Raw genomic sequence first — 27,574 nt, 5'->3', positions numbered from 1 at the left:
CTGAATTTCCGGGTCTGATTACGGAGGGTCAGGAGGTATTTGTAGACGTCCGGAGGGGTCTTTAGGGGGGCCATCTCCCATTCCTCCTTCACTAGGCTGAGAGGCCCGCGAACGGGGTGTCCGTACAGGAGTTCGAAGGGGCTGAAGCCGAGGGACTTCTGGGGGACTTCTCGGTAGGCGAAGAGGAGGCACGGTAGTAGCACGCCCCACTGGCGGCGTAGGGGTTCTTCCAGCCCCATGATCATCCCCTTGAGGGTGCGGTTGAACCGCTCGACCAGTCCGTTCCCCTGGGGGTGATAGGGGGTGGTGAATCGGTAAGTGACTCCGCACTGCTGCCAGAGGGATTTCATATACTTTGAAATAAAGTTCGTACCCCTGTCGCTGACGACTTCCCGGGGGAAGCCCACTCGAGAGAAGATCCCCATCAAGGCTCGACCCACTACTGGGGCTGTTATCGTACGAAGGGGGACCGCCTCAGGATAGCGGGTAGCGTGATCCACCAGGACCAGGATGAAGCGATGTCCCTGTGCTGTTCGGGGGTCCAGGGGCCCCACAATGTCTATTCCCACCCTTTCGAACGGGGTGGTCACCACGGGGAATGGTTGTAGGGGTGCCTTGAGTTTACGGCCGCTCTTCCCACTGGCCTGGCAGGTCGGGCAGGACCGGCAATGGTTGGATACGTCATTTCTCATTTTGGGCCAAAAAAAGTGAGTCACCAGGCGGTGGTAGGTCTTGTCTTGGCCCAGGTGCCCGGCCAGGGGGACATCATGGGCTAGGTTCAACAGGAAGTCTCTGAAGTGGAGGGGCACCACCAGCACTCGCCCGGCCCCCAGTTCTGCGATTTTCTGTTCGCTGTACAAGAGATCATTGTCCCAATAAACCCAGTCGGTGCCCGGTGGTGTCTCCTTGGCTCTGGGCGAGCGCTTGCTGTCGCAATCCCTCGAGGGAGGGGCAGGTCTTTTGTTCCTGCCGGAATTGTTCCTGGGTGGGCCCCCCTTCTTGACGCCACTGAGCCAGGTCGGGAAGCTCGGGGGGCGGTGTGGACCCCTCTGGGGTGGGGTCCGGGTGGTCGGTCTGGAGGAAGTCTTCTTCTGGAGTGATCGAGGGCGGAGGTGCTGCCCCTTCTGGTTCTTCTGGTCTAGGGATGGTGCGGGTGGCCATGGACCGGGTGGTTACGCACGCCCAGTCCGGGAGACCCAACATCCCCAGATGCTCTCTTCTTTCCACAGCGGCCCACGGGGAGCTCTCGAGATCGTTCCCCAGGAGGCAGTCTACGGGGGCATCGTCACGGACAGTTACTTTCAGCATGCCGGACACTCCTCCCCATTCGAAGGGGACGCAGGCCATCCGACACAGGCTCTCCGAGTTATCTGCCGATCGGACGGGGCAAAGTACGTTTGGTAGGATTTGTTCTGGGGTCACCAGGTGACAGCGGACGGCCGTCACACTGGCCCCGGTGTCACGCAGGGCCTCGGCCTTGCGCCCATTGATGCTCACCCATTGGCTGTACTTCCGAGTGTTGGCGGGCAGGGGAGTCCGCGGGACCATGTCTCTTCCTCCTAGGCATGCCAGGGTCATGGCGGCGGGTTCCCACTCGAACTGCTCCGACTCATAGGTTTCCGTGTCTTCGGAGACTTGTTCTTCTCCCAGGGCGGCGGCCGCCATCTGGCGGGGCCCGGGGGCCTGGTTCTTCGGGCAGGTCGGGTCACTGGCATAGTGGCCGACTCGCTGGCATCGATGACACGTCACGTTAGCTCGGAACCCCGGGCGCATCGGGGGGTTTCCCCGGCCTGCTGGGGCCGGGGTGGCCTTAGTGGGTGCGGCCGGGACGGCGTCTCTGCCCCGGCCCGGGCCTCCTCCTCCTCCTCGGGGACGATGATGACCTTGGTTGGTTCTGTTCTGCTCATTCGGCCCACTCCGGGCCACTCGGGTGCTCTCCCACCGGTCAGCCTCGGTGGCGAGCTGCCGGGGTTCAGTCAATTTACTGTCGAGGAGGTGCTGCCTGAGCTCGACGAAGCAGTTGTTGGAGAGGTGCTCCCACACAATGATATTGAAGAGTTGTTCGTAAGTGGTTACGTTGTTACCCTTGATCCACCCCTCGAAGGCTCGGCTGAAATAGTTCACGTATTCCAACCACGTCGTACCTGGGATCCGGGTGCAGTTGCGGAACCTCTGGCGGTACATTTCGGGTGTAAGCCCATATCGACTGAGGAGGGCGGCCTTCATGTGGTCATAGGACGTCATTTGATGGTCCGGAAGCTGCAGCAGGGCATCACGACCCTCGTTGACGAATCTCCCCCATAGACCGGCTCCCCAGTCACTTCGAGCGACCCGGTGGGCGGTCATGGCAATCTCATAGGCCTTGAACCACTGCTGTATGTCGTCATTCCGGTGATATTCTCGGACCACATCCTTGGGGATGTGGACCTTCTGCTCGGTAGGACCCGGGGAGTGCGGTTGCTCGGGCACCCCTAGGTTTTTGTTCAGTTTGCGTATTTCTATTTCCGCTAGTTTGCACTCGTGCTCGTATGCCAGTCTTTTTTCTTCGAGGTCTCTCTGTCTCTGTTTTTCCTCTCGCTCTTCTCTGAGCCGTAAGTGTTCTAAGTTTATTTTTTGTTCCGCCAGTTTCAATTCTCCGTCTAATCTGAGTCGTGCCAAGTCTAACTCGTGTAATCTATTTTTTTCCCGCTCTTGGATCTCTTCACGGGAAGGGCCTGTTCTCCGTTCCTCCGTCCGGGTGGTGTTGACTTCCGGGGCTGCGGGGTCCCGGGGGGTTGCGGTATTTGTCTCTGCCCAGGCCTCTAGGGCGTTTTTGAAGTCTTCTTTTGTGCTTAGCCCGGTGGTAGCAATGCCTAAGTCCATGCAAAATTGTTTGAGCTCTCGGTGGTTGTATTCTTCCAGCTTTTCCATCTGGAACTTCTCCGCCGATCCGCTCTCTTTGGTCGTCATTGTGGTTTTAGTCGTAGGGTGAGTTACTGTCTGTACGGTACGCGTTGGTTCGGATCCCGCCGCTAGCCACCAATGTTAGACGGGGACCTGGAGGGTCGGCCGAGCACAGTGATCGCACAGACAGGTAACTTCCCCCCCACAGATGGACACCACACAAAGATCAGGGTAACACCTTTTATAGGCACTTCTGGTAGTAGAGTGGTGCGATACAAGGCGATCAGGACACGATGATCCTCTCAATTCTAGTCTCTAGTAAGGGAAGGGGGTAGCGGGACAGTCTTGGTACCTACGGGTACTGAGGTGTAACGGTGATAGCTCACAATCCTCGAGCTCGGTGTTCGGATGGGTCGGACCGCGGCAGCGCCGGCAGGTCCCGAAGAGGTCGTAGGTGGCAACGGGCCGCGGCAGCGCCAGCAGGTCCCAACGAGGATGAAGGTTACAACGGGCCGCGGCAGCGCCAGCAGGTCCCACGAGGATGGAGGTTACTACGGGCCGCGGCAGCGCCAGCAGGTCCCACGAGGATGAAGGTTGCAGAGGGCCGCGGCAGCGCCAGCAGGTCCCACGAGGATGAAGGTTGCAGAGGGCCGCGGCAGCGCCAGCAGGTCCCACGAGGATGAAGGTTGCAGAGGGCCGCGGCAGCGCCAGCAGGCAGGACAATAGTTCACAAGGCAGGGCTGTGGCAGCGCCAGCAGTCCGTCAAGGATGAGTTCTTCTCGGTGTCTCTCGACTCCAGGATACCACTGCCTTCCTGTCCTGGGGCTGCCTCAGTTATAGGTCTGGCGCCCTTTGATGTCCGGACCCTCGCTCTTGGAGGTCGGGAGGTCTGGGATGAGGGAGTCCAGACACCCAGCAGGGGGGCGGAGCCAGCGCCCAAGGAGGTTGGGGGTGCTCGGCACCTGGCGGGGGAGAGCCATCGACACTTCGTACTCCCATTGACCTGCCAAGTGGGCCGTTCACCTCCTGGGTGGAGGGTGGTGCCGGGATGTCGGGGCCTGGCCAGGCCCAGGGTTGGGGTCGGGCTGAGGCCGCGCGGCCGCGTGGTGCCGTGTCCAAGATGGCGGCCGGGCCGGGCAATGGTGCTGACGGTGGCCCGGGCCCTGTCCTGCGGGGAGGGAGCGAGCCCTTCACGTGGCCTGTCCAACATGAAGCAAGTAGCCAACAGTGAGAATCTAAATCCTTTCCATGATCCTGGCCAAGGATGGGACACAGGGTGTTGACCGGTGAAGGAGCCATGTGGGGGTGAAGAGGCATCTATTAGACATTCATAAGGTCCAAAGCATCAATAATTAACTCATGACATTAAAGGGCCCCAGAGCCATGTGTCTGCTCATTTTCCTCTTTCTGACAACACTGTAGTCCTATATAATTTCCATTTAGTCTTTTCCATTACTCTGATGAAGCCAGCATATTAACCTCGGGTTCAGGTGGTCACTAAAATCTTTCACTAAAATTGGGAATGATGGCAAAGCCCAAGATGGGTCGGGCTGGCATGGGTTCGACTGGCATGGGTCGGGCTGGCATGGGTTGGGCTGGCATGGGTTGGGCTGGCATGGGTTGGGCTGGCATGGGTTCGACTGGCATGGGTCCGGCTGGCATGGGTCCGGCTGGCATGGGTCCGGCTGGCATGGGTCCGGCTGGCATGGGTCCGGCTGGCATGGGTCCGGCTGGCATGGGTCCGGCTGGCATGGGTCCGGCTGGCATGGGTCGGGCTGGCATGGGTCCGACTGGCATGGGTCCGACTGGCATGGGTCCGACTGGCATGATTTCAACTGGGTTTCAACACAAGCTGGGTCTGGAGCAGCCTTGTTGCTTACGAGTCTCACATGACTGATCATGCAAAGCTGGTGAACGCTGATGTCACAGCACAAGATGGGGAAAGTAAGAGTTTACTGTGCAGGTTCTTGGGTTCAGGGTTCTCTTGTGTCTAATTGTGCGTGTTTCCCACTCTTAGGACTTTGGAGATTACCAGGACGGTTACTATTCGGTGCAGACAACAGAAGGAGAACAGATTGCTCAGCTTATTGCTGGCTATATTGACATCATCCTAAAGAAGGTTAGTGTGTCTACTTTTATGTGCCTTCTAAAGTGTAATGAGCATCGCAGAACTGATCACACTGTTGTGAGGTGTATGCGGAGGGCGCTCTGCAATCACACTGTGCTGTGAGGTGTATGCGGAGGGCGCTCTGCGATCACACTGTGCTGTGAGGTGTGTGCGGAGGGCGCTCTGCGATCACACTGTGCTGTGAGGTGTATGCGGAGGGCGCTCTGCGATCACACTGTGCTGTGAGGTGTATGCGGAGGGCGCTCTGCGATCACACTGCTGTGAGGTGTATGCGGAGGGCGCTCTGCAATCATACTGTGCTGTGAGGTGTATGCGGAGGGCGCTCTGCGATCACACTGTGCTGTGAGGTGTATGCGGAGGGCGCTCTGCGATCACACTGTGCTGTGAGGTGTATGCGGAGGGCGCTCTGCAATCACACTGTGCTGTGAGGTGTATGCGGAGGGCGCTCTGCAATCACACTGTGCTGTGAGGTGTATGCGGAGTGCGCTCTGCGATCACACTGTGCTGTGAGGTGTATGCGGAGGGCGCTCTGCAATCACACTGTGCTGTGAGGTGTATGCGGAGGGCGCTCTGCGATCACACTGTGCTGTGAGGTGTATGCGGAGGGCGCTCTGCGATCACACTGTGCTGTGAGGTGTATGCGGAGGGCGCTCTGCGATCACACTGTGCTGTGAGGTGTATGCGGAGGGCGCTCTGCAATCACACTGTGCTGTGAGGTGTATGCGGAGGGCGCTCTGCGATCACACTGTGCTGTGAGGTGTATGCGGAGGGCGCTCTGCAATCACACTGTGCTGTGAGGTGTATGCGGAGGGCGCTCTGCGATCACACTGTGCTGTGAGGTGTATGCGGAGGGCGCTCTGCGATCACACTGTGCTGTGAGGTGTATGCGGAGGGCGCTCTGCGATCACACTGTGCTGTGAGGTGTATGCGGAGGGCGCTCTGCAATCATACTGTGCTGTGAGGTGTATGCGGAGGGCGCTCTGCGATCACACTGTGCTGTGAGGTGTATGCGGAGGGCGCTCTGCGATCACACTGTGCTGTGAGGTGTATGCGGAGGGCGCTCTGCAATCACACTGTGCTGTGAGGTGTATGCGGAGGGCGCTCTGCGATCACACTGTGCTGTGAGGTGTATGCGGAGGGCGCTCTGCGATCACACTGTGCTGTGAGGTGTATGCGGAGGGCGCTCTGCAATCACACTGTGCTGTGAGGTGTATGCGGAGGGCGCTCTGCGATCACACTGTGCTGTGAGGTGTATGCGGAGGGCGCTCTGCGATCACACTGTGCTGTGAGGTGTATGCGGAGGGCGCTCTGCGATCACACTGTGCTGTGAGGTGTATGCGGAGGGCGCTCTGCGATCACACTGCTGTGAGGTGTATGCGGAGGGCGCTCTGCGATCACACTGTGCTGTGAGGTGTATGCGGAGGGCGCTCTGCGATCACACTGTGCTGTGAGGTGTATGCGGAGGGCGCTCTGCGATCACACTGTGCTGTGAGGTGTATGCGGAGGGCGCTCTGCGATCACACTGTGCTGTGAGGTGTATGCGGAGGGCGCTCTGCAATCACACTGTGCTGTGAGGTGTATGCGGAGGGCGCTCTGCAATCACACTGTGCTGTGAGGTGTATGCGGAGGGCGCTCTGCAATCACACTGTGCTGTGAGGTGTATGCGGAGGGCGCTCTGCGATCACACTGTGCTGTGAGGTGTATGCGGAGGGCGCTCTGCAATCACACTGTGCTGTGAGGTGTATGCGGAGGGCGCTCTGCGATCACACTGTGCTGTGAGGTGTATGCGGAGGGCGCTCTGCGATCACACTGCTGTGAGGTGTATGCGGAGGGCGCTCTGCGATCACACTGTGCTGTGAGGTGTGTGCGGAGGGCGCTCTGCGATCACACTGTGCTGTGAGGTGTATGCGGAGGGCGCTCTGCAATCACACTGTGCTGTGAGGTGTATGCGGAGGGCGCTCTGCAATCACACTGCAATCACACTGTGCTGTGAGGTGTATGCGGAGGGCGCTCTGTGATCACACTGTGCTGTGAGGTGTATGCGGAGGGCGCTCTGCAATCACACTGTGCTGTGAGGTGTATGCGGAGGGCGCTCTGCAATCACACTGCAATCACACTGTGCTGTGAGGTGTATGGGGAGGGCGCTCTGCAATCACACTGTGCTGTGAGGTGTATGCGGAGGGCGCTCTGCAATCACACTGCAATCACACTGTGCTGTGAGGTGTATGCGGAGGGCGCTCTGTGATCACACTGTGCTGTGAGGTGTATGCGGAGGGCGCTCTGCAATCACACTGTGCTGTGAGGTGTATGCGGAGGGCGCTCTGCAATCACACTGTGCTGTGAGGTGTATGCGGAGGGCGCTCTGCGATCACACTGTGCTGTGAGGTGTATGCGGAGGGCGCTCTGCGATCACACTGTGCTGTGAGGTGTGTGCGGAGGGCGCTCTGCGATCACACTGTGCTGTGAGGTGTATGCGGAGGGCGCTCTGCGATCACACTGTGCTGTGAGGTGTATGCGGAGGGCGCTCTGCAATCACACTGTGCTGTGAGGTGTATGCGGAGGGCGCTCTGCGATCACACTGCAATCACACTGTGCTATGAGGTGTATGCGGAGGGCGCTCTGCGATCACACTGTGCTGTGAGGTGTATGCGGAGTGCGCTCTGCGATCACACTGTGCTGTGAGGTGTATGCGGAGGGCGCTCTGCGATCACACTGCTGTGAGGTGTATGCGGAGGGCGCTCTGCGATCACACTGTGCTGTGAGGTGTATGCGGAGGGCGCTCTGCAATCACACTGTGCTGTGAGGTGTATGCGGAGGGCGCTCTGCGATCACACTGTGCTGTGAGGTGTATGCGGAGGGCGCTCTGCGATCACACTGCAATCACACTGTGCTGTGAGGTGTATGCGGAGGGCGCTCTGCGATCACACTGTGCTGTGAGGTGTATGCGGAGGGCGCTCTGCAATCATACTGTGCTGTGAGGTGTATGCGGAGGGCGCTCTGCGATCACACTGTGCTGTGAGGTGTATGCGGAGGGCGCTCTGCGATCACACTGCTGTGAGGTGTATGCGGAGGGCGCTCTGCAATCATACTGTGCTGTGAGGTGTATGCGGAGGGCGCTCTGCGATCACACTGTGCTGTGAGGTGTATGCGGAGGGCGCTCTGCGATCACACTGTGCTGTGAGGTGTATGCGGAGGGCGCTCTGCAATCACACTGTGCTGTGAGGTGTATGCGGAGGGCGCTCTGCAATCACACTGTGCTGTGAGGTGTATGCGGAGTGCGCTCTGCGATCACACTGTGCTGTGAGGTGTATGCGGAGGGCGCTCTGCAATCACACTGTGCTGTGAGGTGTATGCGGAGGGCGCTCTGCGATCACACTGTGCTGTGAGGTGTATGCGGAGGGCGCTCTGCGATCACACTGTGCTGTGAGGTGTATGCGGAGGGCGCTCTGCGATCACGCTGTGAGGTGTATGCGGAGGGCGCTCTGCAATCACACTGTGCTGTGAGGTGTATGCGGAGGGCGCTCTGCGATCACACTGTGCTGTGAGGTGTATGCGGAGGGCGCTCTGCGATCACACTGCTGTGAGGTGTATGCGGAGGGCGCTCTGCAATCACACTGTGCTGTGAGGTGTATGCGGAGGGCGCTCTGCGATCACACTGTGCTGTGAGGTGTATGCGGAGGGCGCTCTGCAATCATACTGTGCTGTGAGGTGTATGCGGAGGGCGCTCTGCGATCACACTGTGCTGTGAGGTGTATGCGGAGGGCGCTCTGCGATCACACTGTGCTGTGAGGTGTATGCGGAGGGCGCTCTGCGATCACGCTGTGAGGTGTATGCGGAGGGCGCTCTGCAATCACACTGTGCTGTGAGGTGTATGCGGAGGGCGCTCTGCGATCACACTGTGCTGTGAGGTGTATGCGGAGGGCGCTCTGCGATCACACTGCTGTGAGGTGTATGCGGAGGGCGCTCTGCAATCACACTGTGCTGTGAGGTGTATGCGGAGGGCGCTCTGCGATCACACTGTGCTGTGAGGTGTATGCGGAGGGCGCTCTGCAATCATACTGTGCTGTGAGGTGTATGCGGAGGGCGCTCTGCGATCACACTGTGCTGTGAGGTGTATGCGGAGGGCGCTCTGAAATCACACTGTGCTGTGAGGTGTATGCGGAGGGCGCTCTGCAATCACACTGTGCTGTGAGGTGTATGCGGAGGGCGCTCTGCAATCACACTGTGCTGTGAGGTGTATGCGGAGGGCGCTCTGCAATCACACTGTGCTGTGAGGTGTATGCGGAGGGCGCTCTGCAATCACACTGTGCTGTGAGGTGTATGCGGAGGGCGCTCTGCAATCACACTGTGCTGTGAGGTGTATGCGGAGGGCGCTCTGCGATCACACTGTGCTGTGAGGTGTATGCGGAGGGCGCTCTGCGATCACACTGTGCTGTGAGGTGTATGCGGAGGGCGCTCTGCAATCATACTGTGCTGTGAGGTGTATGCGGAGGGCGCTCTGCGATCACACTGTGCTGTGAGGTGTATGCGGAGGGCGCTCTGCAATCACACTGTGCTGTGAGGTGTATGCGGAGGGCGCTCTGCGATCACACTGTGCTGTGAGGTGTATGCGGAGGGCGCTCTGCAATCACACTGTGCTGTGAGGTGTATGCGGAGGGCGCTCTGCAATCACACTGTGCTGTGAGGTGTATGCTGAGGGCGCTCTGCGATCACACTGTGCTGTGAGGTGTATGCGGAGGGCGCTCTGCGATCACACTGTGCTGTGAGGTGTATGCGGAGGGCGCTCTGCAATCACACTGTGCTGTGAGGTGTATGCGGAGGGCGCTCTGCAATCACACTGTGCTGTGAGGTGTATGCGGAGGGCGCTCTGCGATCACACTGTGCTGTGAGGTGTATGCGGAGGGCGCTCTGCGATCACACTGCAATCACACTGTGCTGTGAGGTGTATGCGGAGTGCGCTCTGCGATCACACTGTGCTGTGAGGTGTATGCGGAGGGCGCTCTGCGATCACACTGCTGTGAGGTGTATGCGGAGGGCGCTCTGCGATCACACTGCTGTGAGGTGTATGCGGAGGGCGCTCTGCAATCACACTGTGCTGTGAGGTGTATGCGGAGGGCGCTCTGCGATCACACTGTGCTGTGAGGTGTATGCGGAGGGCGCTCTGCGATCACACTGCAATCACACTGTGCTGTGAGGTGTATGCGGAGGGCGCTCTGCGATCACACTGTGCTGTGAGGTGTATGCGGAGGGCGCTCTGCAATCATACTGTGCTGTGAGGTGTATGCGGAGGGCGCTCTGCGATCACACTGTGCTGTGAGGTGTATGCGGAGGGCGCTCTGCAATCACACTGTGCTGTGAGGTGTATGCGGAGGGCGCTCTGCGATCACACTGTGCTGTGAGGTGTATGCGGAGGGCGCTCTGCGATCACACTGTGCTGTGAGGTGTATGCGGAGGGCGCTCTGCGATCACACTGTGCTGTGAGGTGTATGCGGAGGGCGCTCTGCGATCACACTGTGCTGTGAGGTGTATGCGGAGGGCGCTCTGCAATCACACTGCAATCACACTGTGCTGTGAGGTGTATGCGGAGGGCGCTCTGCGATCACACTGCAATCACACTGTGCTATGAGGTGTATGCGGAGGGCGCTCTGCGATCACACTGTGCTGTGAGGTGTATGCGGAGTGCGCTCTGCGATCACACTGTGCTGTGAGGTGTATGCGGAGGGCGCTCTGCGATCACACTGCTGTGAGGTGTATGCGGAGGGCGCTCTGCGATCACACTGTGCTGTGAGGTGTATGCGGAGGGCGCTCTGCAATCACACTGTGCTGTGAGGTGTATGCGGAGGGCGCTCTGCGATCACACTGTGCTGTGAGGTGTATGCGGAGGGCGCTCTGCGATCACACTGCAATCACACTGTGCTGTGAGGTGTATGCGGAGGGCGCTCTGCGATCACACTGTGCTGTGAGGTGTATGCGGAGGGCGCTCTGCAATCATACTGTGCTGTGAGGTGTATGCGGAGGGCGCTCTGCGATCACACTGTGCTGTGAGGTGTATGCGGAGGGCGCTCTGCGATCACACTGTGCTGTGAGGTGTATGCGGAGTGCGCTCTGCGATCACACTGCTGTGAGGTGTATGCGGAGGGTGCTCTGCGATCACACTGCTGTGAGGTGTATGCGGAGGGCGCTCTGCAATCATACTGTGCTGTGAGGTGTATGCGGAGGGCGCTCTGCGATCACACTGTGCTGTGAGGTGTATGCGGAGGGCGCTCTGCAATCACACTGTGCTGTGAGGTGTATGCGGAGGGCGCTCTGCAATCACACTGTGCTGTGAGGTGTATGCGGAGGGCGCTCTGCGATCACACTGTGCTGTGAGGTGTATGCGGAGGGCGCTCTGCAATCACACTGTGCTGTGAGGTGTATGCGGAGGGCGCTCTGCAATCACACTGCAATCACACTGTGCTGTGAGGTGTATGCGGAGGGCGCTCTGTGATCACACTGTGCTGTGAGGTGTATGCGGAGGGCGCTCTGCAATCACACTGTGCTGTGAGGTGTATGCGGAGGGCGCTCTGCAATCACACTGCAATCACACTGTGCTGTGAGGTGTATGCGGAGGGCGCTCTGCGATCACACTGTGCTGTGAGGTGTATGCGGAGGGCGCTCTGCAATCACACTGCAATCACACTGTGCTGTGAGGTGTATGCGGAGGGCGCTCTGCGATCACACTGTGCTGTGAGGTGTATGCGGAGGGCGCTCTGCGATCACACTGTGCTGTGAGGTGTATGCGGAGGGCGCTCTGCGATCACACTGCAATCACACTGTGCTGTGAGGTGTATGCGGAGGGCGCTCTGCAATCACACTGTGCTGTGAGGTGTATGCGGAGGGCGCTCTGCAATCACACTGTGCTGTGAGGTGTATGCGGAGGGCGCTCTGCAATCACACTGTGCTGTGAGGTGTATGCGGAGGGCGCTCTGCAATCACACTGTGCTGTGAGGTGTATGCGGAGGGCGCTCTGCAATCACACTGTGCTGTGAGGTGTATGCGGAGGGCGCTCTGCGATCACACTGTGCTGTGAGGTGTATGCGGAGGGCGCTCTGCAATCACACTGTGCTGTGAGGTGTATGCGGAGGGCGCTCTGCAATCACACTGCAATCACACTGTGCTGTGAGGTGTATGCGGAGGGCGCTCTGCGATCACACTGCAATCACACTGTGCTGTGAGGTGTATGCGGAGGGCGCTCTGCAATCACACTGTGCTGTGAGGTGTATGCGGAGGGCGCTCTGCGATCACACTGTGCTGTGAGGTGTATGCGGAGGGCGCTCTGCGATCACACTGTGCTGTGAGGTGTATGCGGAGGGCGCTCTGCGATCACACTGTGCTGTGAGGTGTATGCGGAGGGCGCTCTGCAATCACACTGCAATCACACTGTGCTGTGAGGTGTATGCGGAGGGCGCTCTGCAATCACACTGTGCTGTGAGGTGTATGCGGAGGGCGCTCTGCAATCACACTGTGCTGTGAGGTGTATGCGGAGGGCGCTCTGCAATCACACTGTGCTGTGAGGTGTATGCGGAGGGCGCTCTGCGATCACACTGCTGTGAGGTGTATGCGGAGGGCGCTCTGCAATCACACTGTGCTGTGAGGTGTATGCGGAGGGCGCTCTGCGATCACACTGTGCTGTGAGGTGTATGCGGAGGGCGCTCTGCAATCACACTGTGCTGTGAGGTGTATGCGGAGGGCGCTCTGCAATCACACTGTGCTGTGAGGTGTATGCGGAGGGCGCTCTGCGATCACACTGCTGTGAGGTGTATGCGGAGGGCGCTCTGCGATCACACTGTGCTGTGAGGTGTATGCGGAGGGCGCTCTGCAATCACACTGTGCTGTGAGGTGTATGCGGAGGGCGCTCTGCGATCACACTGTGCTGTGAGGTGTATGCGGAGGGCGCTCTGCGATCACACTGCAATCACACTGTGCTGTGAGGTGTATGCGGAGGGCGCTCTGCGATCACACTGTGCTGTGAGGTGTATGCGGAGTGCGCTCTGCGATCACACTGTGCTGTGAGGTGTATGCGGAGGGCGCTCTGCGATCACACTGCTGTGAGGTGTATGCGGAGGGCGCTCTGCGATCACACTGTGCTGTGAGGTGTATGCGGAGGGCGCTCTGCAATCACACTGTGCTGTGAGGTGTATGCGGAGGGCGCTCTGCGATCACACTGTGCTGTGAGGTGTATGCGGAGGGCGCTCTGCGATCACACTGCAATCACACTGTGCTGTGAGGTGTATGCGGAGGGCGCTCTGCGATCACACTGTGCTGTGAGGTGTATGCGGAGGGCGCTCTGGAATCATACTGTGCTGTGAGGTGTATGCGGAGGGCGCTCTGCGATCACACTGTGCTGTGAGGTGTATGCGGAGGGCGCTCTGCGATCACACTGTGCTGTGAGGTGTATGCGGAGTGCGCTCTGCGATCACACTGCTGTGAGGTGTATGCGGAGGGCGCTCTGCGATCACACTGCTGTGAGGTGTATGCGGAGGGCGCTCTGCAATCATACTGTGCTGTGAGGTGTATGCGGAGGGCGCTCTGCGATCACACTGTGCTGTGAGGTGTATGCGGAGGGCGCTCTGCGATCACACTGTGCTGTGAGGTGTATGCGGAGGGCGCTCTGCAATCACACTGTGCTGTGAGGTGTATGCGGAGGGCGCTCTGCAATCACACTGTGCTGTGAGGTGTATGCGGAGGGCGCTCTGCAATCATACTGTGCTGTGAGGTGTATGCGGAGGGCGCTCTGCGATCACACTGTGCTGTGAGGTGTATGCGGAGGGCGCTCTGCGATCACACTGTGCTGTGAGGTGTATGCGGAGGGCGCTCTGCAATCACACTGTGCTGTGAGGTGTATGCGGAGGGCGCTCTGCAATCACACTGTGCTGTGAGGTGTATGCGGAGGGCGCTCTGCGATCACACTGTGCTGTGAGGTGTATGCGGAGGGCGCTCTGCAATCACACTGTGCTGTGAGGTGTATGCGGAGGGCGCTCTGCAATCACACTGCAATCACACTGTGCTGTGAGGTGTATGCGGAGGGCGCTCTGTGATCACACTGTGCTGTGAGGTGTATGCGGAGGGCGCTCTGCAATCACACTGTGCTGTGAGGTGTATGCGGAGGGCGCTCTGCAATCACACTGTGTTGGACAGGCCGCATGGTCGGGCTGCCCCCCTCCCCGCAGTAGGACCTGGACTCTGGCTCTCCCTGCATCCCCAGCCAGAGTCCCTAAACGACCACCCGAAGTACCCTGCAATCCCTCCACTACAAGACACCAGCCCCGGACCCAGCTGGCCCGGGTCACCATCCACACCACGACATCGAACCGGCCGCCATCTTGGGGCACTGCAGCACGAGGCCGCGTGGCCTCAACTCGACCCTAACCCTGGGCCCGGCCGGCCCCGACATCGGGGCACCAACCTCCCCCCAGGAGGCAGAGTGACCACTTGGCAAATCAATGGGAGAAGGAATCGTCAACGGCTCCCCTCCGCCAGGTGTCGATCACCCCCGGCCGCCCTGGGCGCTGGCTCCACCCCCCTGCTGGGTGTCTGGACTCCCTCATCCCGGACCTCCCGGCCCCCAGGCGCGAGGGTCCGGACATCAAAGGGGACCAGACCTATAACTGGGGCAGTGCCAGACCCGGAAGGCAGTTGTATCCTGGAGTCGAGAGACCCGAGAAGAACTCATCCGTGACTGGCCTGCTGGCGCTGCCGCGGCCCTCTGCCTCGTGAACCCATCTTGGCCTGCTGGCGCTGCCGCGGCCCTCTGCCACGTGAAACCATCGTCTTGGCCTGCTGGCGCTGCCGCGGCCCTCTGCCTAGTGAAACCATCTTGGCCTGCTGGCGCTGCCGCGGCCCTCTGCCTCGTGAAACCATCTTGGCCTGCTGGCGCTGCCGCGGCCCTCTGCCTCGTGAAACCATCTTGGCCTGCTGGCGCTGCCGCGGCCCTCTGCCTCGTGAAACCATCGACTTGGCCTGCTGGCGCTGCCGCGGCCCTCTGCCTTGTGAGACTACCATCTTGGCCTGCTGGCGCTGCCGCGGCCCGATCCACAGACCCTCCAGCTCGAGGATTGTGAGCTCGCCCCTTACCACTACCTGTACCGATCCGGTACCAAGACTGTCCCGCTACCCCCTTTCCCTACAGAGACTAGAAGTGAGAGGACCCCCGGGTCCGAGATATCCTGTATCGCTGATATCCTTGCCTTAAGAACCTTATATAAAGCATTGAACTCGACTTGGTGTGGTGCCTGTTTGTGGGGAGGGAGGTAACTTGTCTGTACGATCACCGGAGACGGTCCCCCTCGGGGATCTCTCCCTCAGTATCCGGCCGACCCTCAGGGTCCCCGTCTAACATTGGTGGCAGCGGTGGGATCCGAACCTACGCATAATCGTACAGAAAGTCACCCGACCCACGACACACGACCACCATGACAACAGAGAGCGGAACAACGGAGAAATTCCAGATGGAAAAATTGGAAGACTACAACCACCGAGAACTGAAGCAATATTGCATGGAACTTGGTCTCCCAACCACGGGTCTGAGTACGAAGGAAGACTTCAAACGAGCCCTAGAAGCCTGGGCGGAAACGGGTACGGCCGTACCCCGAACACAAACGACCGAAACGAGCCCCGCACCAACTAAAGAAAGAGCGGGTCTCTCCCTGGAAGAGATCCGAGAAAGAGAAAAAACCAGACTCCACGAATTAGAACTAGCCCAACTTCGCTTGGATGGAGAACTCAAGCTGGCCGAACAAAAAATAACCCTGGAACACTTACGGCTCAAGGAAGAGCGAGAAGACAAGCAAAGACAGAGGGAGCTAGAGGAAAAGAGACTAGAGTACGAACATGAGCGCGATCTCAAAGCACTGGAGATCCAGAAACAGAATAAAGACCTCGGGCTCCCCGAACGACCGACCCCGTCTGCCTCGACCGAACCCAAGGTTCACATCCCCAAAGATGTAATCCGGGAATACCACAAGAACGATGATATACAGCAGTGGTTTAAAGCCTATGAGGTGGCAATGACCTCCCACCGGATTCCCCGAAGCGATTGGGGAGCCGGATTATGGGGGAGGTTTGTCAACGAAGGGCGGGACGCCCTGCTGCAACTCCCGGACCAGCTGATGACCTCCTACGACCACATGAAGGCCGCCCTCCTCACTCGATACGGGCTCACACCTGAGATGTACCGCCAACGGTTCCGCGACTGCAAACGGATTCCGGGTACAACTTGGGTGGAGTACGTGAACTTTTTTAGCCGAGCCTTCGAGGGATGGATCAAGGGCAACAAAGTAACCACCTACGAACAACTCTTTGACCTTATCGTATGGGAACACCTGTCGACCAACTGCTTCGTGGAGCTCCGGCAACACCTCCTGGACAGTAAGCTAACCGACCCTCGACAACTCGCCGTCGAAGCCGACCGGTGGGAAAGCACCCGAGTTGGCCGGAACGCACCCAGCGAATTATCCAGACCGTATCGCCCCCGAGGGGGAGGAGGGAGTCAGGGTCGGGGGAGAGACCCCGGCCCCTCGTCACCCCCCAGAAACCCCTCGACCCCGGTTGGCCGAGGAAGCCCTGCCGTCCGGGCCGGTTTCCGGGCCAACATTACGTGCCACAGGTGCCAGCGACCCGGCCACTACGCCAGTGATCCCAACTGCCCAAAGAATCCGAACACTACCCCCCGCCAAGTTGCAGCGGCGGCCCTAGGGGAAGAACTAATCCCGGAAGACCAAGAAGAGTACGAGACCGATCCCTCTGAATGGGCGCCCGCCGCCATGGCACTGGTCTGCTTAGGGGAGAGAGACATGATTCCGCGGGCCCCCCTTCCCGCCAACACCCAGAAGTACGGTCAATGGGTCAACATTAATGGCCGCCGGGCGGAAGCCCTCCGCGACACCGGGGCCAGTGTAACGGCGGTCCGACGCCACCTCGTCACTCCTGACCAAATCTTGCCGAACATTCTTTGCCCTGTCCGATCAGCCGACAACTCCGAAAGCCTATGCCACATGGCCTGTGTTAGACGGACCGGGAGGGTCGGCCGAGGATACGGGGAGAGGTCTCCGGGGAGAGCCGTCTCCAGTGAATCGTACAGACAAGTAACTTCCCCCCCACAGACGGACACCACACAATGATAAAGTTCAACGATACTTTATAGACAATTCTTCAAGTACGGTAGAATGGTACAAGGAGGTCTGGACTCAGGGGTCCCCTCTATTCTGGTCTCTGTTTGGGAAAAGGGTAGCGGGACAGTCTTGTTACCAAAGAGATGGAAAATAGCTCTCAATCCTCGAGCTCGGTGGTGTAGATGAACGGGCCGCGGCGGAGCCAGCAGGTCCCGAGATGGATGAAGGAAGACGACGGTCCGCGGCAGAGCCAGCAGGTCCCGATGAAGGTGGTGGTTACAAACGGTCCGCGGCCACGCCAGCAGGTCCCGACGATGATGAAGGATAGGGTGGTTCCCAAAGCCGCGGCAGCGCCAGCAGGCAAGACGAGGGTGCACAAGACAGAGCTACGGCAGCGCCAGTAGTCCGTCAAGGATGAGTTCTTCTTTGCGTCTCTCGACTCCAAGATACAACTGCCCTCCTGCTCTGGAGCTGCCCCAGTTATAGGGCTGGTGTGCTTTGATGTCCGGACCCTCGCACTTGGAGGTCGGGAAGTCCGGGATGAGGGGGTTCAGACACCCAGCAGGGGGGTGGAGCCAGCGCCCGGGGAGGCGATGGGCGAGCGGCACTTGGCGGGGGAGAGCCATCGACACCTCCTGCTCCCATTGACTGACCAAGTAGCCCGCTCACCTCCTGGGTGGATGTTGGTGCCGGAATGTCTGAGGCCTGGCCAGGCCCAGGGTTGAGGTCGATCGGGGGCCAGGCGGCCTCGTGGTGGAGTGTCCAAGATGGCGCCCAGTATGGGCGCGCAGGCCGGTAGTGGGTCGGCCTACGCGGTCAACAGGTTCGAGTGTAGGGGTCCCTGCGGGGACGGTGGACGTGCAATGGTGGTGTGTGGTACTTGCGTGGCTGGTTCGGGCCTGGTTGGGCCGGGGGAGAGCGGCCCTTCATGTGGCCTGTCCAACATGCGTCCCCCCCAGCTGAAGGCGGGGAGAGTTACCCATTCTCTTGGGGACTCTTCTCGTCGAGGCGGAAGAACCGGGACAGGCCATCTGCGTTGGCGTGATCGGGCCCAGGCCGATGCTCAACTGTGAAGTCCATCCCTTGTAGGGAGATGGACCAGCGCAGTAACTTCGGGTTTTCCCCCCGCATCTGCATCAGCCACTGCAGGGGTCGGTGGTCGGTCTGTACTCGAAAGGGTGTGCCAAAGAGGTAGGGCCGGAGCTTCTTGAGGGCCCATACCACCGCAAAGGCCTCCCTCTCTATGGTGCTCCAGCGTTGTTCCCGTGGTAGGAGTCGCCGGCTGATGAAGGCCACCGGCTGGTCATGGCCTTCGGTGTTCACTTGGGACAGGACTGCCCCAACGCCATGGTCGGAGGCATCCGTCTGGACGATGAACTCCCGGCTGTAGTCGGGGGCCTGGAGCACAGGGGCGGAGCACATGGCGGCCTTCAATTGTTCAAATGCAGCTTGACACTCTGGGGTCCAGTTGACTTTCTGGGGCTGATTTTTTGACGTGAGCTCTGTGAGGGGCCTCACGATAGTACCATAGTCTTTCACGAACCTTCGGTAATAGCCCGTGAGGCCCAGGAAGGCTCGTACCTCGGTCTGGGTAGTGGGGGGCTGCCAGGACTGGATGGCGGCAATTTTTAGCTGCAGAGGGGCCACCAGGCCGCTTCCCACCTGGTGCCCGAGGTAGGTTACAGACCCTTGCCCAATTTGACATTTGCTGGCCTTGATCGTGAGGCCAGCTTGCTGAAGGGCGTGCAGTACTGCTCGGAGGTGGTGGAGGTGCTCGGACCACTGGTTGCTGTATACAGCGATGTCGTCTAAGTAGGCGGCGCTGAATCCTTCGAGCCCCGCCAGGACCTGATTGACGAGCCGTTGGAACGTTGCTGGGGCATTCTTCATGCCGAAGGGCATGACTGTGAAATGGTAATGGCCATCGGGCGTGGAAAAGGCAGAACGTTCTTGTGCCCGGGGTGTGAGGCCGATTTGCCAGTAGCCCGCCGTCAGGTCGAAGATACTGAGGTAGCGGGCAGCTCCCATGCGGTCGATTAGTTCATCTGCCCGGGGGATGGGATGTGCGTCTGTCCTGGTGACCGCATTCAAGCCCCGGTAGTCGACGCAGAACCGGAGTTCTGGTGTGGTGCCGGGGGCAGCTGCTTTGGGGACCAGTACTACAGGGCTGGCCCAGGGGCTGTCTGAGGGCTCGATGACCCCGAGCGTGAGCATTTTGGCTACTTCCTCCTGGATGCAGGCCCGTACCCGATCTGGCACGCGGTAGGCCCGGTGGCGGATAGGGGGGCTGTCCCCCGTGTCCACATCGTGCGTACACCAGGAAGTGACACCTGGGGTGAGGGAGAACAGGCTGGCGAATTGTGACAGGAGAACTTGGCACTCCTGGTGTTGCTCTCGGGTGAGGGCCTCTGAGAGTCGGACCCCATCTACGGAACCGTCTTTCTCCCGCGTTCGTAGGAGGTCCGGGAGGGGCTCGGAGTCCTCTTCAGCCCCATTGTCTGTGGCCATCAGGAGGCTGAGTTCTGTCCGTACAAAGTGCGGTTTCAGTCTGTTAGCGTGGAGGACCCGGAGGGGGTTCCGGGAAGATTCCAAGTCGATGAGATAGGTAGCCGGACCCTTGCGCTCGACCACTTTGAAGGGCCCTGTCCACTTGTCTTGTAGGGCGCAGGGTTCGGTGGGGGACATCACCCATACCTGTTGCCCAGGTTCAAATTCGATGGAGGAGGCATTCCGGTCATACCACCTTTTCATGTCCTCCTGACTGGCCTCTAGGTTGGCTTTTGCTAGTTCTCGGAATCGCCGGGTCTGGTTGCGGAGTGTTAGGAGGTAGCGGAAAACATCTGGTGGGTTCTTTAGAGGGGGCATCTCCCAGCCTTCCTTAACTAGGCTGAGCGGCCCGCGCACGGGGTGTCCATATAGCAGTTCAAATGGGCTGAAGCCCAGGGACTTCTGGGGAACCTCTCGATATGCGAAGAGAAGGCACGGCAACAGTACATCCCACTGGCGACGGAGGGGCTCTTCCAACCCCCCGATCATCCCTTTGAGCGTGCGGTTGAACCGCTCCACGAGTCCGTTTCCTTGAGGGTGATAGGGGGTCGTGAACCGGTAGGTAACCCCGCACTGTTGCCAGAGAGATTTCATATATTTCGAAATAAAGTTCGTGCCTCTGTCACTGACGACCTCCCGGGGGAAGCCCACCCGGGAGAAGATCCCCATCAGAGCCCGGCCGACTACCGGGGCTGTCACAGTCCGCAGGGGAACAGCCTCCGGGTAGCGGGTGGCGTGGTCCACTAGCACCAGGATGAATCGATGGCCTTGTTTTGTGCGCGGGTCCAGGGGCCCTACGATATCGATTCCGACCCTCTCGAACGGGGTGGTGACCACGGGAAAAGGTTGCAGGGGGGCTTTCAGTTTGCGGCCGCTCTTCCCACTGGCTTGGCACGTGGGGCAAGATCGGCAATGCTGGTGTACATTGTCCCTCATTTTGGGCCAGAAGAAGTGGGTCACCAGGCGGCTATAGGTTTTGTCTTGACCCAAGTGTCCTGCCAGGGGGACATCGTGGGCCAGGTTTAGCAGAAAGTCTCTAAAACGGAGGGGTACCACTAGGACTCGGTTGGCCCCCAGCTCCGCGATTCTTTGCTCACTGTACAGCAGATCATTGTCCCAGTAGACCCAGTGAGTTCCGGAGGTATCCCCTGCGCTTTGGGCTAGCGCTTGCTGGCGGAGTCCCTCGAGGGAGGGACAGGTCTTTTGTTCTTGGCGGAATTGTTCTTGCGTGGGCCCCCCCTCTTGAGGCCACTGGTCGAGGTTAGCGAGGTCTGGAGGTTGAGCTGGTTCGGGGGGGACGTCACGGTCGGTGGTTTCGGCGGGGGCGACCGGAGGCGGTGGCGCCGGCCATTCGAGTTCCTCTGGGCGGGTGTTGGCACGGGCGGTCATGGACCGGGTGGTGACGCACGCCCAGTCCGGGACGCCCAGCATCCCCAGGTGCTCTTTTCGTTCGACTGCTGCCCATGGAGAGCTTTCCAGGTCATTACCCAGGAGGCAGTCTACGGGGGCATCATCTCGGACCGTCACCTTCAACATGCCGGAGACCCCTCCCCATTCGAAGGGGACGCAGGCCATCCAACACAGACTCTCTGAGTTATCGGCTGAACGTACAGGGCAGAGAATGTTCGGTAAGTATTGTTCGGGGGTCACCAGGTGACAGCGGACGGCTGTTACACTGGCCCCAGTGTCACGAAGGGCTTCAGCCCGGCGTCCATTGATGCCCACCCATTGGCTGTACTTCTGGGTATTAGCGGGTAGGGGGACCCGCGGGACCATGTCTCTCCCCCCTAGGCAGGCGAGAGCCATGGCGGCTGGCTCCCATTCTTGGTGTTCCTGTTCATATTCTTCTTGTTCCTCTGAGATCCGTTCCTCCCCCAGAGCAGCAGCGGCTACTTGGCGGGGTCTTGGGCTCTGGTACTGGGGGCAGTTTGGGTCGTTTGCATAGTGTCCGACTCGTTGACATCGATGGCAGGTAATATTGGCTCGATGTCCCGGTCGCGCTGGGGTGCTGCCCCGGTTGGCCGGGGGGGTGGGGCTGGTAGTGGGGGTGACCGGAGCGTTGCTTCTTCCGCGTCCTTGGCCTCCACCTCCTCGGGGACGGTGCTGACCATTGTTGTTCCGGTTCTGTTCGGAGGACCCATTTCGACTCACTCTGGTGATCTCCCACCGGTCTGCTTCGGCTGCGAGCTGCCGGGGATCCGTTAACTTGCTGTCGAGGAGGTGCTGGCGAAGTTCAATGAAGCAATTGTTCGACAGATGCTCCCATACCATAAGATTGAACAGTTGTTCGTAGGTTGTGACCTTGCTTCCTTTGATCCAGCCCTCGAAGGCTCGGCTAAAGTAATTGACATAGTCCACCCAAGTTGTACCTGGGATGCGGGTGCAGTCTCGGAACCTCTGACGGTACATCTCGGGTGTGAGGCCATAGCGGGTGAGGAGTGCAGCTTTCATATGGTCATAGGAGGTCATCTGCTGGTCCGGGAGTTGCAGCAGGGCGTCGCGGCCCTCATTGAGGAATCTCCCCCACAGACCGGCCCCCCAATCGCTTCTATCGATCCGGTGTGCAGTCATAGCGATTTCATAGGCCTTAAACCATTGCTGGATGTCGTCCTCTCGGAAGTACTCTCGAACGACATCCTTGGGGATGTGTACCTTCTTCTCTGTTGCCCCTGGAGTGTGGGGTTGCTCGGGTACCCCTGTTTCTTTATTCTGTTTGCGTAGGTCGATTTCAGCTAATTTCCGCTCATGTTCATATGCCAGTTTCTTTTCCTCGAGCTCCCTTTGTCTCTGTTTCTCCTCTCTTTCTTCTCGGAGACGCAGGTGCTCTAAGTTGATTTTCTGTTCGGCCAACTTTAGTTCAACGTCCATTTTGAGCCGGGCCATTTCCAGCTCGTGTAGTCGGGTTCTTTCTCGTTCCTGGATCTCGTCTGGCGAGAGACCCGTTCTTCGTTCTTCAGGGGCCATGGGGGTTTGTGCTGCGATGTCTTGATCGGGGGTTCCGGCAGCCCCGGTTTCTGCCCAAGATTCCAGGGCCTGCTTAAAGTCATCTTTGGTATTTAGTCCGGTGGTAGCGATACCTAATTCGATACAGAACTGTTTAAGTTCACGATGGCTGTACTCGCCCAATTTCTCCGTCTGGAATTTCTCCGTTGATCCGCTGTCTTTAGTTGACATCGTGATTCGCCGTGGGGTGAGCTACTCTCTGTACGGTTTATGCGGTGATTCGGATCCCGTCGCTGGCCACCAATGTTAGACGGACCGGGAGGGTCGGCCGAGGATACGGGGAGAGGTCTCCGGGGAGAGCCGTCTCCAGTGAATCGTACAGACAAGTAACTTCCCCCCCACAGACGGACACCACACAATGATAAAGTTCAACGATACTTTATAGACAATTCTTCAAGTACGGTAGAATGGTACAAGGAGGTCTGGACTCAGGGGTCCCCTCTATTCTGGTCTCTGTTTGGGAAAAGGGTAGCGGGACAGTCTTGTTACCAAAGAGATGGAAAATAGCTCTCAATCCTCGAGCTCGGTGGTGTAGATGAACGGGCCGCGGCGGAGCCAGCAGGTCCCGAGATGGATGAAGGAAGACGACGGTCCGCGGCAGAGCCAGCAGGTCCCGATGAAGGTGGTGGTTACAAACGGTCCGCGGCCACGCCAGCAGGTCCCGACGATGATGAAGGATAGGGTGGTTCCCAAAGCCGCGGCAGCGCCAGCAGGCAAGACGAGGGTGCACAAGACAGAGCTACGGCAGCGCCAGTAGTCCGTCAAGGATGAGTTCTTCTTTGCGTCTCTCGACTCCAAGATACAACTGCCCTCCTGCTCTGGAGCTGCCCCAGTTATAGGGCTGGTGTGCTTTGATGTCCGGACCCTCGCACTTGGAGGTCGGGAAGTCCGGGATGAGGGGGTTCAGACACCCAGCAGGGGGGTGGAGCCAGCGCCCGGGGAGGCGATGGGCGAGCGGCACTTGGCGGGGGAGAGCCATCGACACCTCCTGCTCCCATTGACTGACCAAGTAGCCCGCTCACCTCCTGGGTGGATGTTGGTGCCGGAATGTCTGAGGCCTGGCCAGGCCCAGGGTTGAGGTCGATCGGGGGCCAGGCGGCCTCGTGGTGGAGTGTCCAAGATGGCGCCCAGTATGGGCGCGCAGGCCGGTAGTGGGTCGGCCTACGCGGTCAACAGGTTCGAGTGTAGGGGTCCCTGCGGGGACGGTGGACGTGCAATGGTGGTGTGTGGTACTTGCGTGGCTGGTTCGGGCCTGGTTGGGCCGGGGGAGAGCGGCCCTTCATGTGGCCTGTCCAACAGCCTGCGTCCCCTTCGAGTGGGGAGGAGTAACAGGGATGTTAAAAGTAACTGTCCGCGATGATGCCCCCGTAGACTGCCTCCTAGGAAACGACCTTGAAAGCTCTCCATGGGCAGCTGTCGAACGGAGGGAGCACCTGGGGATGCTTGGCCTCCCCGAATGGGTCTGCGTCACGACCCGGTCCATGACCGCCCGCGCGGTCCCCAGCCCAGAAGAGCCCGAGTGGCCAGAACCTCCTCCCGCACTCATCCCAGAGGAGGCCGCCCCAGGAGCCAGTCCATTGACCCAAACCGAAGAAGGATCCGACCAGCTTCGGGACGTCCCTGACCTGGCACAATGGCGGCAGGAGGGAGGCCCCACACAGGAACAATTCCGGGCCGAACAGAAAACCTGTCCCTCTCTCGAAGGACTCCGGCAGCAAGCCCTGGCCCAGAGCACCGGGGATACCTCGGGGGCCCACTGGATCTACTGGGACCAAGACCTGCTCTACAGCGAGCAGAAAGTGGCGGAACTAGGGGCCAGTCGGGTGCTGGTGGTGCCCCTTCGCTTCCGAGACTTCCTCCTGAACTTAGCCCACGATGTCCCCCTTGCCGGACACCTGGGGCAGGATAAAACCTACGACCGCCTGGTGACCCATTTTTTCTGGCCCCACATGCGAAAGGATGTCACCAACCACTGCAAGGCCTGCCCCACCTGCCAGGCCAGCGGAAAAAGTGGCCGAAAAATCAAAGCACCATTGCAACCCTTTCCTGTCGTCACCACCCCGTTTGAACGAGTGGGAATAGACATTGTGGGGCCCCTCGACCCTCGAACAGCCCAAGGACACCGGTTCATCCTGGTCCTCGTAGACCACGCCACTCGCTATCCCGAGGCCATCCCTCTTCGGACGGTGACGGCCCCCGTGGTGGGCCGGGCCCTGATGGGGATCTTCTCCCGGGTGGGGTTCCCCCGGGAGGTCGTCAGTGACAGGGGCACGAACTTTATCTCCAGGTATATGAAGTCTCTTTGGCAACAATGCGGGGTCACCTACAAATTCACGACCCCCTATCACCCGCAAGGAAACGGACTGGTCGAGAGGTTCAACCGCACCCTCAAGGGGATGATTATGGGCCTAGAAGAACCCCTTCGACGCCAGTGGGACGTGCTACTTCCCTGCCTCCTGTTTGCCTATCGGGAGGTCCCGCAGAAGTCCCTCGGCTTCAGCCCATTTGAACTCCTGTACGGGCACCCCGTCCGGGGCCCCCTCAGCCTAGTCAAGGAAGGTTGGGAGCAGCCTCCCCAGAAAACTCCCCCGGACATCTACAGGTACCTCCTGGCTCTCCGCAACCAGACCCGGCAGTTCCGAGACACCGCCAAAGCCAATCTCGAGGCCAGTCAGGAGGACATGAAGAGGTGGTACGATCAGCACGCGTCCTCCATTGAGTTCGAACCGGGACAACAGGTCTGGGTGATGTCCCCGGTTGAACCCTGTGCACTCCAAGACCGATGGTCCGGGCCCTTCAAGGTAATCGAACGCAAAGGGCCCGTCACCTATGTAATCGACATGGAGACTGCCCGGAACCCCCTACGGGTCCTCCATGCCAACAGGCTAAAACCCCATTTTGTGCGATCCGAGCTCAGCCTCCTGATGGCTACCGATAATGGGACAGAAGAAGACTCCGAACCCCTTCCGGACTTACTGAGGGCCTTCGAGCAGGATGGCTCAGTGGAAGGGGTCCAGCTCTCCGAGGCCCTGTCCCCGGAGCAACGCCAAGACTGCCAAACGCTCCTGAGGCGGTTCGCCTCCCTGTTCTCCCTCACCCCCGGAGTCACCCCCTGGTGCCTCCACGATGTGGACACCGGGGACAGCCCTCCTATCCGACACCGGGCATACCGCGTACCAGACCGGGTACGAGCCTGCATCCAGACCGAGGTGTCCAAAATGCTGACCCTGGGAGTGATCGAACCCTCAGACAGCCCCTGGGCAAGCCCAGTCGTCCTGGTTCCCAAGGCGGCCGCCCCGGGCGTTGCCCCTGAGCTCCGGTTCTGCGTGGACTATCGGGGGCTGAATGCAGTTACCAGGACCGACGCTCATCCCATCCCCCGGGCCGACGAGCTAATTGACCGGATGGGGGCCGCCCGCTACCTGAGCATCTTCGACCTAACAGCGGGCTACTGGCAGATCGGCCTCACCCCTCGGGCCCAAGAACGATCCGCCTTCTCTACCCCAGACGGGCACTACCACTTTAAAGTCATGCCCTTCGGCATGAAAAACGCCCCGGCCACGTTCCAACGGCTGGTAAACCAGGTACTGGCGGGCCTAGAAGACTTCAGCGCCGCCTACCTGGACGACATTGCTGTGTACAGCCACCAGTGGACCGACCACCTCCGCCACCTGCGGGAGGTTCTACACGCCCTCCAGCAAGCCGGGCTCACCATCAAGGCCAGCAAGTGCCAGGTTGGCCAGGGGTCCGTGACCTACCTGGGACACCAAGTGGGAAGCGGGCTAGTGGCTCCTCTCCAACTCAAGATTGCTGCCATCCAGGCCTGGCAACCCCCTACGACCCAAACGGAGGTCCGGGCCTTCCTGGGGCTCACCGGATACTACCGGCGGTTCGTGAAGGACTATGGCAGCATCGTGGGGCCCCTCACAGAGCTCACCTCCAAAAAGGGCCCCAAAACCGTCAACTGGACCCTGGACTGCCAATCGGCCTTCGAGAGACTAAAGACCGCCATGTGCACGGCCCCCGTGCTCCAGGCTCCCGACTACAGCCGGGAATTCATTGTGCAGACGGACGCCTCCGATCATGGTGTGGGGGCCGTCCTCTCCCAACTCAACGCCGAAGGGGTCGACCATCCGGTGGTCTTCATCAGCAGACGCCTCTTGCCCCGAGAACAGCGCTGGAGCACCATTGAGAGAGAGGCCTTCGCCGTAGTCTGGGCACTCAAGAAGCTCCGGCCATACCTCTTCGGCACCCACTTCCGGGTGCAAACAGACCACCGACCCCTACAATGGCTGATGCAAATGCGGGGGGAAAACCCGAAGCTGTTGCGCTGGTCCATCTCCCTGCAGGGGATGGACTTCACGGTGGAACATCGTCCAGGCCAGGACCACGCCAACGCCGACGGCCTGTCGCGCTTTTTCCGCCTCAGCGAGGAGAGTCCCCAGGAAGATGGCTGACTCTCCCCGCCTTCAGCTGGGGGGGACGCATGTTGGACAGGCCGCATGGTCGGGCTGCCCCCCTCCCCGCAGTAGGACCTGGACTCTGGCTCTCCCTGCATCCCCAGCCAGAGTCCCTAAACGACCACCCGAAGTACCCTGCAATCCCTCCACTACAAGACACCAGCCCCGGACCCAGCTGGCCCGGGTCACCATCCACACCACGACATCGAACCGGCCGCCATCTTGGGGCACTGCAGCACGAGGCCGCGTGGCCTCAACTCGACCCTAACCCTGGGCCCGGCCGGCCCCGACATCGGGGCACCAACCTCCCCCCAGGAGGCAGAGTGACCACTTGGCAAATCAATGGGAGAAGGAATCGTCAACGGCTCCCCTCCGCCAGGTGTCGATCACCCCCGGCCGCCCTG

At 59.8% G+C, this 27,574-nt stretch overlaps 1 protein-coding gene across 3 annotated transcripts in view; it reads left to right on the top strand.

The window, feature by feature from the left end:
• TLN1 (talin 1) overlaps nucleotides 1-27,574 on the top strand; it is a 750,278-nt gene that overhangs the window by 306,634 nt on the left and 416,070 nt on the right. For all 3 annotated transcript variants that reach the window (XM_078674421.1, XM_078674420.1, XM_078674419.1), the window contains exon 12: nucleotides 4,901-5,002. In XM_078674421.1, coding sequence (XP_078530547.1) covers nucleotides 4,901-5,002 — 102 coding nt within the window. The remainder of the gene's footprint in view (nucleotides 1-4,900; nucleotides 5,003-27,574) is intronic.

Source organism: Lissotriton helveticus, chromosome 2_1, assembly GCF_964261635.1.
Source record: "Lissotriton helveticus chromosome 2_1, aLisHel1.1, whole genome shotgun sequence".
Lineage (NCBI taxonomy): Eukaryota > Metazoa > Chordata > Amphibia > Caudata > Salamandridae > Lissotriton > Lissotriton helveticus.
Note: the sequence above shows the minus strand (reverse complement) of the source record. Positions and strands in the feature narration are given on the sequence as shown.